Genomic DNA, 12,147 nt, shown 5'->3' on the forward strand with positions numbered 1-12,147 from the left:
GACTCGATTCGGACAAAGTAGGTCGAGGGTGTGGTTTTCCCCGATAGTTGGACGACATGGGTATTTCGGTATATTGAAATTAGGCAATTAACCCTACCCCATGCCGTCAAAATATTGGTGACCACAGTCCGCTAAGGGACCCGTGAACTCTGACTTATCCGAGAGTCACGACCTAAATTCCGGGTGTTCGGTGGGAGACGACTCCACTGCTCCACCTCATGGTCGTTTATCGCCACCGAACCCCGGCCCACAACACTACGTACAGTACAAACAAACTACGATCGGAGGTTGTCTGAAATTCAATGACGATACGAAACTTTCAAAATGATGCAATCTGCCCCAGAATGCTCAGAAACCCTTACCAACGTCGGTGTTCAGGGCTCCATAAAGTACATCGTTGTACGAGATAAGGATTGTTACCTAAATGGTTTACAAAGCTTCTAAAAGAAGCCAAACAATACCTATAAAAAATACCCGAACAAAATAGCCGTCCCTCTGCACACGGAAGACTTGAAGAGCTTTCTCAGCTCGCCGAACAGGCAGCTACCTGTACTGCAAGCTCCAGACCATGTGGTCCGGTGCAGGGCCAAGTGGATGGGTTTCTGTTACACAAACCCTAAACAGACCGCGACCAGTGAATGGACTTTGAACCTCGTGGGAGTGGCTCCTGTGAACATGGCAGGCTTGATATATTTAATGGACATCTGCCAGTGTAAAGATCACGTTGTGTGTTACCAAGTAATGGTCAACAACTTTTCTGCAAAGGACATTTGAAAATAAATGCACAAAGCTTGTGCCAGCTATTTTAATGTGGGATGTGGAGCTATCAGGAAGACGACCCTGAGGAAAACACCATTGGGAAGGACATATCTGAGGCATGTGAATGTACAGGGTAAGTTAAAAAGTTATATTTACGATTACTTATGTTTGGTTCGTGGTGATGGGAGCTAAAATACAAATATATTGCTCGTTTGGTTCCAGGGCCATGCTGAAAATTATGTTTAAAAGACTATTTGAATTAGATGTTATGCTTGCAACAGCGGTCCCATTGTGTGCCACCTTTTTTGGCTGCATCAGTGGTTAGGGGCGCAGCTATGCCGCTGATGCAGTGCTCCTATTACCAGTACACTAGTGCTCATTTTGCCAACCTCGGAAGGATGACAGGCTGAGTCAACCCCCTGGTGTTAATTCAGTGGCCAACGGGGCTCGAACTCAGGACCCTAGGATCCCAAGCCACCACCCTAACCGTGAAGCCAACACCAGGCAACAGTAGGTTAAAAGAGCTCCACCTAGTGGAAGCAAGTCACTAAAAACGTGCACACAGCACATGCACAAAAGTCCTCATTGGCATTCATACATCATTTCAAACAGATATAAGAACAGAACATGTTTGAGTGTTGAAACGTCACAACTTTGTCCTCAAGACGTGATCCTTATAGAAAGGCGGCGGATACCTTGGGCCATGGGAGGGCTCCGTCTGTTCCACATTTTTACATCCGCCAAAGGAGATTACAACCAGAGAGCAAAAGATGTCGGCATTACCAATAGACAGGAAGATAAGTCAAAAAGTAAAATTCAATGACATTGGTCACAATATTTAAAAAAGAGAAATAAAACAAATCGTAATAATAATTTTGGTGGAACTGGGCTGGACACAGAATAAGAAAGGAGGAAAACCTCCTATCAACATGATTATCTGAATCCGGATCTTCACCAAAATCGAATCAATTCATCCTTGCCACACACCTAACTTGTCCACCAAGTTTTTTTTTTCCAAATCCATCCATAACTTTTTGAGATATCCTATTCACTTACAGACAGAAAGACGGGTGAAAACATAACCTTCATACACCTTCAGTGGAGGAGGTAAATATAGATTTATTAATTTTTTCCACTCACAGGAAAATCAATATTCACAATGAAAACAACCACAAGGTTTCACGTTTGTGTCCAATGATAGTGACCCTTTTATGAAAGTACAGCTGAATGAGGAATCGGGCAATGAAGGCAACGAGGAGTAAAGTAATGCGAATTTGGCAAATAATTTTACAAGTTAAACTTATTCATATTACAATAGTACAGCAAATAACTATCGATAATGCATGACGTTGAAACAAACAAACAAAAAAAAAAACGAAGAAGATAAACATAGGTTTATGACGAAACTGCTAAATGTCTTTCAATTCAAACTGCGATGAGAAAACATTTGAAATGACAAAGAACATGGAATTACGAACACTACAAACTAGTGGCAGAAATGAAGACGATTCATTCAAATTCTGAGAGTGCAACAAGGTGTTTGGGGTTTTGATCACATACTTTGTTCAAGCTCATCGAAAGGTAAGCCAATTATAAGGTGACAGAACCAGGAAATGCAATTAGATAGTGGAAAACACTAAATGTCAATATTGTTGGTTTACGACAAGGTGGGCGGGATTTCTTTAAGAGTGAAAAAGTATCAGGACAAGGGGTGCAAAATAATAAAATAAAAGACCAAGACAGATGAACTGTAAAGAGTTCACCTCCCCCCCCCCACCCTCCACCCCAAGAAAAAAAATTAAAATGAAAAATGTTTTTGGCTCAGTTTTCTGAAGTTGAACTTGTTCTTAGATATGAAGATGACCCAAACGTTACCACGAGCAGCAATTTCATGTTTTAAAAGCAAACGCGTAAAGAAAGAAATACAACGTAAAGTAGAACACGAATGAGTGAAATGCTCCCCGACACACAATGTAAATGCAGCATGGGAATAGGACGACATTTCAAGCAATTGAGGATTGGCCTTGGTGTGAAGGAGTTCATCCACAATTATCTCTGAAGGAAATATTCCTTCGATTACAAATACGATTCCTATTCAAATATGTCAAGATTCCCAATGGACCGATAAACACCATTTAATCATAAGGACGAACTCTAAACCTGCTCCATCCCACCTCCCCTCAAACTCAACCGAGATCACTCCCTCCCACTTCCCAACGTCCAAAACCCAAATTGCACAATGACGGACTTGCACTGAACACAACAGCACAATGGAAAAACAATGCAGCTTTTAAGTAAATAATTGTTGAATAACAAGGGGTTTTACCCCTTTAGCCCAAGTGGATGGTGAACATTATCCAGCAGGGACTGAATTAAGGTGCTCCAGCTACATGAGACTATTTGTACAGAGAAGAGATGGACGTACAAATCTTCAAAATAACGGCTGATTTGAGGCGATTGGTGATTATGTTAAACTGAATTATAAAGGTTTTTTGTGATCTTGGAATGTCTTGCTCAACAGTGAATCGTCAAAAACAAAATGTTATATTTAACACTCGAGGTAGTTTGAGGAAGATTTGAAAACGATGCCGGATTAGAAGGAGAGCTCGTGTCAAGAACATATCTGTAAAAATCAAGTCAAGATGGAGGGAGGATACGTCTCCAGGGAGGCAAGTGTAGTAATGAAAGGGATTTTTATTAAGGCAACATCGATCGTCTTCAACACCAATAGTGGTCTTCAATGTGGTGCTGCACCATGGAGCTCATGCATCATCGTCCTCGTCAGACAGGAAACCTTGATCTGTGTGACAGTCCACACGGTCACGCACGAAGGCTTGCCGGATGCGCTCAAGCTCGCCCAGTTCTGTTCGGACTTTCTCCAAGTAGAATGCACGGCGTTGAGTGATTTGCCGCATGGGAAATGGATTCATGTCTCCAAATGCAATTGTTGCGAGCTGCCTACAAGGAAGAATGATGTTCAGTTTTGAGAGTGGTGGGGTTGGAAGCAAAAGGCTACAAACACAAACTCAAAAATTCAACTGAACAACTGGAACAAATGAACCAGCTATTGACACACAGGAGAAACATCTCCATAAGGCATGTCTATCAACATCCTGATTCAAGGAGGGTGTGGGTAAGGTGGGAGGCAGTCAAAAATAAAGCTCAAATTTGTTCATCCGATTTGTACTTTACTATGTCGGTTTCCCTACTTGGCATCCACGAATGAGCGTGTGAAGCAACGTAGGTAAATCAAAATGGATCCTTGGTTTTCCAACTTGAGGATATCTTCCTCCTTGTATTTGAAAAACGCCAGTGCGTACCGGAATATTACCTTCAGGGGGAGGGAATAAAATCGATTATGGACTAATATTCAATGTGACACCAACCACTCCACAAACAGGGAAGTTCATTGATTAATGGGGAGAACAAAACTTCCATAGCAATGTTTTATACATGGACGACAACAATTTATTACGAAAAGTCAGTGTGTTGTTGATCGTTATCTCTATAATTTGGGTTTCACAAGGTGGAATGGAGTTCTCCCAGGACTCAAAGTGTACACCTTCGCTTAGGTGAAGGATTGTGATTCATGGCCTAAATTGTGTTGTTCTCAGAGTTTTGTTCCAAGGGTTCATTTCAGGATTGTCACTGAGCGCCTGCCATCCTCCAACTGTAGTTTGTTTGTGGTAATGTTCCCAGGGATGGTTTGTCAGATCTTTGTGAGGTTCTTCTTTATCATTTCCGTTGCTCCAATTTTGACGCTCTTCAGCTTCCAGGATATTTACACTTCATTCTTGAGGTCTTGATATGTGGTCATTTTCTTGATATTTGGTTGTTTAGACTAAAATCACTGGGTACAGAAACTTCAATAAACAATGCCATACTTTCCTTTTTGTATCTGAGTACCATGTCCGGTCACAGTGCTTTGTTTTATATGTTCACAATGATGTTCAGTTTTCTATGTTTAGGTCATACGTGAGCATTATGTCCTTGCCTTCAATGATTGCTTTCGGTACGTGTTTCCACGAGTTTTGTGGAACTGGAATATTGAAATTTTTGCCGATGTGCCAGTGGAATCCTCTACACACCTTGTTGTGCCTTTGTGCGTCCTGCTGTTCTGACATGAGTTTTGTTTTTTTTTACATCCTGATCGGAGGTGGCTCGTGCTTTCTGTTTCTTCCTTGCGGAACCAACACTTGTCTGATTTGCTCAGTCCTGCCAAATTTTTTTTTAAGCCATTGGTGTCGTGTCCTTGGTCTTGGACATTTAAAATGATTCCTTCTCTATCCCAATTGAGCTGACCTCTTCTTAGCCATTCCAATGATCCTTCTTTGTCTATCCCCAATCTGTCCAACTCTATTTCTATATTTCCCTGCTCTTTCATCTTTCTTCCAGTTGTCACTATACATCTGTTGATATTTCGTCTTGTATTTTTCTTTTATCCTTTTATGCAATCGGAGCTGTATTTGTTAATGGTTCAGTTTGGTGAGTGACATCTTTGATTAACACCCGTTTTTAAATATTTTTTGCAAGTTGAGATACCTTTTCTGGCTTGTCATGTTCATGCTTGTGCACAAATTGTATTCAATAACCTGTTGAACTTTTTACGCACTCTGCTAATCCGACAGTCGTCGCTCTGTGCTGTGCTGTGTGTGCATGCACCGCTTCATTCCAAAGGGTTCCTGCTGTTGTAGAATAAAGAATGGTACAGTTGGAAAACTAATCATCGAATTACTTGGTTGGAAAAACCAATCAATTTACTTGGAAGAAAAATTTGCATCCGTTTAACTACGAAGATGCCAGTTTTAAAAGCCCGTGTTTCTGGAATCAAGGAAGAAGAAGCAGGACCCCGAGCTTCAATGCAGCGGTTCCAACGGTAACATTTATTCTTCAACAGCGGCATCCCTTCAGATTCTACAACAGCAGCAACACTCAAATTTAGGACATAATTATATATCGTTATACTTCCCAAAGCAATAGAAAAATATATATTCAAAAGTACACAAACAACCACCATGATAATGACGTGTCATAAAAGATCATCATTTCTTTTGCTGGTTTCATTTCATTTTACATTATCATTGAGACTTGCAGACAGAGATGCAATGTTTGTGAAGTACAATGTGCTGTCCTTTGATTAAACCCGTCAGTGAAGCAACACGTCTTATATGCCAGTTATAATGATTAAACTCACCACATATCACAAGAATCAATGTATGTACATAAACTGTGCTCCATTCTTTCAATAAATTAATCGCAGATGGACAAACAACCAATTCGATGTTTTGTGGATAAATAACCGATTTGACGTTCTTTGACGAGCCTTTGATCAAAGGAAAAAATAATAATAATAATAATAATTTTTAACCTCATATGAATACTACCTTGGAGCCCTCATACAGACAGGCATCCCAGATGCGAAACAAAAGGTCAGGAAGAACGCAGTCCACGAAGAGTACAAGGAACCAGTTGAAAGTGATGAGTGACAGGTCCACATGGTGGTGTTCAAAATGTGAAGTCAAACGAGGCAGCTTCTCCAAAACCAAGTCTTTTAGGACTCGTTGGTCAACCTGGTAAAAAATATGGTTAGCTGATGAGTGCACTTTGTGCTTAATCAAGCAGAGTCAATGTGATCGTTAAACGGACACCCTCGTTGAAACAAACATCCATGGAGATAAATTCTGATGAAAAGAAATAAATACATGAATGAAGCATCAAAATGAGAATTTTAGTTTTCTTTTCAAATTTATCAATTATCTTTTCAAGATCAATCTCAGATTGGCTTGAGAATTTAAAATTTATCGTAAATACGTATTTGATCATAATTAAATGAGCTCCCCAAGTTTACAAACAATACAGTGTATGAATTAAAATGGGGGTTGGGGGGGGGCAATTGGATATTCTAAAACTGGTTCACAATGACCAAGTAAGGTGGTTGAAGGGGTGGTGAGGAGGACAACAGAGGGGTCTCAAGATGGTTGCAAATGGGTTAACAACATATAAATACAACTTGTATGCTAGAATAGTTAAACAAGTATCAACAATGAAGGAAAGCTTTTGATAACATTCACTCCGAACACTACATCATCCGTTCTTCCCTTCAGAGCTTTGAGACAGCTGTTCACAACCTCATGTCATCCCCCCTATCCCCCAATCCATACTCATGATCTCTCCTCCCCAAAATTACCTTATTCCAAGCACCCCCTTTTTCCAGGTTATTGTGATTTCCTCCTCTCCTCCCCCACTCCCTTTTCATTTGATTTGTTCCCCTTCTTTCCCCTTCCTCCGTTTCATTAAGCTTGTGTACAGATTGTTCACCCCCATGCATCCTTCTCCCTCTCCCCTTTGATCTCACACTCACTTCCACTTTGCTGTTGGCGTCCCCCCCCTCCCTTTTCATTTTGATCCCTTCCATGAGCCTCGATAATGTGTACAAGAAAACCCCCAGCTCACTTGAAAAATAGAATGGCACTCAGTAGAGCGGAAACCTCCACCAAGCTAAACAGTTTACGCTTTGTATCCCACTGATGGGCCAGATCTGGATCCGTACCTTAAACAAAATCGAATCGGCTTGTTCGTGTCACTTACCCAACCTGCCCACCAAGTTCCGTCCAAACCCGTCCACAACTGTTTGAGACATCGTGCTATATATCGTTTTTGGCCCCATTAGTAGAGCAAGTACGTAAGCTAAAAATCATTCAGTTTGTGATAAAAGCACCAAATTTGGAGGAGTTTTAGTTTCAGGCATACCTTTTCATTTTAGCTGCAGAGCCCCGATGAAAAATTATATTGAAGCCTGGAACCCTGAACTACCCAAAAACATATTGATTTCATTTAAACACACTAGTTTATGTGGAAAAATAACCATCTTTGCAAACATTATTGTTTTTAGGAACATTCTACACTACATGCAGCCATATTGCATCACTGTGGATTGTATATTTTAAACACTGTAGAGCACCATGTTTTACTCGAATGGCACCCTTTCATTTTGAAAAGGGGGGCGGGGGGGCTTTATGGCTGACATTGATCTGCTGAAAGTTGAGGGTTACATTTTAAAATCATAAATATGGGAGCATCAATAAGAAGATTGTGATGTTTTCAGTAAATTCATTTGTGAATGTACTTGCTTGAGAATCAAGTATGAAGGCCTCTGCCAGGCATGGAATTATTTGTTTACACGTTTTAGGAATATGGTGTTAAATTTGGGGTCAGAAGTAACGTTTAATCAAAATGTAGAAACGCATACTATTAGCATTAATAACCTATGCATTACTAAACCGATTTGGAGTTTCTCTGCAGATCTGCACGCAACGAACGAGCAAGGAAAGGCAGCAAAGGATGAAGGACATTAGTGCTTAATGGTGGTGGTATTCATGGTAGAGGTCACTGGTATGGTCTCCATCATGTCAAATTCATGCCAACTTTTAAAACCCAAAAGGGACATACCCAATCAGCGACTTCTGTGCGACAAACAGAATTGGTGGGGCAGATAACAGCAATTTTTGAGAGGAATCGTGCAAATGATGATACAAGCATCAAATTTGGCACATTTGTTCTCCAGGGGATTCTAATCAAATCTGCCTGATTGGCCATTTGAAAATCAAAATTTTGAAAAAAAAAAAAATTTTTTTTTTTTTCAAAAAAGTCAAGATCACAAATCAATGTTGGATGCTGGCTGAGATTGGTGAATGTTTCAGAAACATCATCAAAGACGTTCCAAGTCTGCAATGCAGTTTTCTTCCCTTTACCGCAGAAGGCAGACACGACGTCACATCCAGTGAACGCATGGAAGTATGGGATCCCTGTAGCTTTCTCAGGCCCAATTGCAGAAACTACCTCATGGACTGGAATCCATCGCGCCTTGGCTCCTTGGCCAAAGGCAATCCACATGTTCTCAAGACCTAGTTCCTGTAAGGATGGCAGTACAGATATTGCTATGACTAGTACGTCTGTGTCATTAGCCTTAATGATAATGGACTTGCTCCCATCCGTCGTTGCATCCCTGGCATGTACAAATATTCGAGTGTCAGCTTCTTCATGACAACATGGAGACACAGCATCCAGTGACTTCCTTGTGTTGCTGATGGCATCTTCTCATTTTGTGACAATGACTGTGCTTGTCGTCTGTGCTTCACACATATTTTCCGCAAGGAAGTGAAACAGCTCAGTCTTGTTGCTGTCATCTCGAAGAAAGCTTCTCCAGTTACTTGGGGTCTTACTGGTTCCTGTCGCTCTTCTTCTGATTCCTTGCCCCCTTTTCGACCTTGCCTCGGACTTCAGACTTGACTTCTTGTACACATCAAACACTACGTCCACCCTCTCATACCTGGCACCATAGGATTCCACTTTTGGGATGATGTCTTCTTTAGCATAGTCATCAAATATCTTTGAAGTGCGTGGATGTAGGGCATTGATAAGTGCTGAGCCATCAATGATGACTGCATCTCCCCTTCGTTCTCAGTCTGGGATGTTCACTTGCGCTTCAAGAATTTCAGCCAGCTGTGACTTCAAGTTTTTTTGAAGTTTTTTTTTTTTTTTCAAATTTTTCAAAATTTGGATTTTCAAATGGCCAATCGGGCAGATTTGATCAGAAAGCCCTGCAGAACAGAAATGCCAAATTTGATGCTTGTATCATAATTTGCACGATTTTTCTACGATCAACTACACTATATGGCCAAAAGTACAACTCCACAAAATTTGGTGCTTTTGTCACAATTTGAACGAGTCAAGGCACATGGGCAGCTTGTGTACTCTAATACATAAACTAGAAGGGCACTCAGTAGAGCGCGTACCTCCGCCACGGAATGGCTAATCCACGTGAACATATCGGGCCCATTACATTTTGGAAATATCATCATATCCAGTTCTCTATAATTTTTGGCCCTATCTCTCAATGGTGAAGAATCATTTTTAAAATTCAAGTAGTTGGATCCAGATCCGGATCTTCACCAAAATTGAATAAATTCTTCTTGTTACACACCCAACCTGTCCACCAAGTTTCATCCGAATCGGTTCACAACTTTTTGAGATATCGTGCTCTCGATAGTTTTTGGCCCAATCTCTCAATGGTGAAGAATCACATAAGAAAATATACCATCAGAGATGGGGAATCCCCTGCCATTGAATGAAATATACCATCAGAGATGGGGAATCCCCCACCACTGAATGAAAAAGGTCATACATATTCCAGATAATGAGGGAGGTGAATTGGAAACAAGACACCATTTGGTCATCATCTCGAAAAAGTTCCCCAGGGGTGAGGAACGTAGTAACCAAAAATAATTGAAATCAGATAAGCGGTTTTCCATTTATGACAAAAAACATTTTTTTCAAGATGGCCGCCCCAGTCGGCCATCTTGGATCCGGCCATGCCCAAAATCAATAGTGTTCTTCCTTTTCAGGTGGTACATGTGTGACTCAAATTTCAAATCGATATGGCGAACAGTTTATGAGTTATCGCACTCACAGCTATAAATGTTGACGCCCAGCCAGACGGACAACCCGGGTGATAACAATATCCCCCTTCCGCCATGCGGCGGGGGATAAAAACAAACAAAAAAAAAAAACACCCAGAATCCGGATCCAGATTTTCACCAAAATCTAATCAGTCTGTCCCGTCACAGACCGAACCTGTCCACAAAATTTTATCCCATGTCCGTCCACAACTTTTTGAGATATCCTGTACACAAACAGACAGAAAGGGGTGAAAACACAACCTCCTTCACCTTCTGTGGCGGAGGTAATAAATGGTGAAGAACCGCTTAAAAAAAAAATTATCGGATCCAATCTTCACCAAAATCGAATCAACTTGTCCTTATCACACACACAACCAGTCCACCAAATTTTGTCCGGATCGGTCTGTAACGTTTTGAGATATCCTGCTCACAGACAAATGGACAGAGGCAGACACAGACGACACACAGGGGGTGAAAACGTAACGTCCATCCACCTACGACGGCAGAGGAAATGAGGGAAGAGCTGATTTGAGGTCTTGTTAAAGATGTACAAGCATGTACTAGTCTCGTCTTCAGTTTTCTGTACAAACATGCCAACATTTCAGTTTTGATACTCAACTTTCATCCCTAATATAATCAACTCAAATATATAACCTTTAATGAGTAAGACTGCTTTGACTGGCTGAAGGTAAAAATTACAATTAAACTATACAAGCTGCAATTTTCAATTTAAATACTTCGTGACAAATGTGAACACCCAGAATAGCTGAAACCTTTTCATAATCTTTTTTTTTTTTTTAAATATAATCTCAATGAGTGGGTGAGGGAATCAAAGGCCACGTATTCTTTGTCAGTTCTGATTCGTCCACAATCAACTCCAAGAAGCACACGGTGGCTTTGAGGGATCACTACACAGAAATGCTCAACACGCTATCTGAGCTATGAGGGTAGTTCAACCAACCAACAAAACTTCGCTGTCTTTTCTAACTCGCATGATTAAAAAAAAAGGATAAATCACGACTCGTACCTTTGCAATCCAAATATTCTTCTTCTTAGTCACCTCTTCGCTTCCAAGCAGAATTTGACCTCCAGCACTGGTACCAAGCAGAAACTTGGTACCATTGGGTAAAGTCCAATGGGACGAAGCTTCTGCCCTGCCTTGACCACAATACTCCTCCACTTCCCACCGTCCTCAGCCAGCTCTCTCCACTCTCCAACCACCTCCACCTTATCGACCATCCCTCCTCACACAATTTTCCCATCTCAACCTCAGTCTCCCTCTTTTCCTCCGACCTTGCTGCCTCAACCTATCCGCTCTCTTTGCCATTCTCTCTTCCTCCATCCACAAGTGTCCGGCCCATGTCAGCTCGGCTTTTCATCAATCTCCCCATCAAGCTTATCTGCACACCAATCTCCTTCCTCAGTTCATCCATTCTCCTTCCTTCCATCTTTACTCCCACAATTCTCCTGACCCAATTGTTCTTGCAGACCTGCAGCCCCTGGTGTTGTCTCTCTGTCAGTGCCACCGTTTTGCGACCGTAAATGTAGGCCGGCATCACACAAGACACCAAAAAAATACAATTAGTGAAATTCAGAAAAGACAGTAACAATAAGAACGACTATCACGAATCAGTGAGTTGTTATCATTGTGCCCTCTCCGGTGAACTCGTGCACGGCGAACTCACCCTGTGGTCCTCGAGGGAGCTCACAGGGAGTTGTTGATGTTGGCTTGTTCCTGTTTACTACCAATCCTTGTGACAAAGTGATCCGTGTTTATGGAAAAGGTGCCCAATGAATAACCGCCGATGCACTGTTTGTGTGCATAGCACGCACGTGTGAACTTGTGAACAATATTTATATCGCACATCAGAATACACGTGCCACCGGTGCACTCTTGGACCATCATAGTCACAAATACTAGGTGTGGAGT

At 41.4% G+C, this 12,147-nt stretch overlaps 1 protein-coding gene across 2 annotated transcripts in view; it reads right to left on the reverse strand.

Moving 5' to 3' along the window:
- Positions 1-1,858: 1,858 nt before the first annotated feature.
- TBC1D2B (TBC1 domain family member 2B) overlaps positions 1,859-12,147 on the reverse strand; it is a 56,822-nt gene continuing 46,533 nt past the window's right edge. For both annotated transcript variants that reach the window (XM_085845360.1, XM_085845359.1), the window contains 3 exons: positions 6,144-6,329; positions 3,969-4,090; positions 1,859-3,717 (listed from right to left, as the gene is read on the reverse strand). In XM_085845360.1, the coding sequence (XP_085701486.1) occupies positions 3,522-3,717; positions 3,969-4,090; positions 6,144-6,329 (504 nt within the window). In that variant the 3' untranslated portion in view covers positions 1,859-3,521. The remainder of the gene's footprint in view (positions 3,718-3,968; positions 4,091-6,143; positions 6,330-12,147) is intronic.

The sequence above is a fragment of the Eptatretus burgeri genome, chromosome 11, assembly GCF_056783735.1.
Source record: "Eptatretus burgeri isolate ZD-2024b chromosome 11, Ebu_testis_v1, whole genome shotgun sequence".
NCBI lineage: Eukaryota > Metazoa > Chordata > Myxini > Myxiniformes > Myxinidae > Eptatretus > Eptatretus burgeri.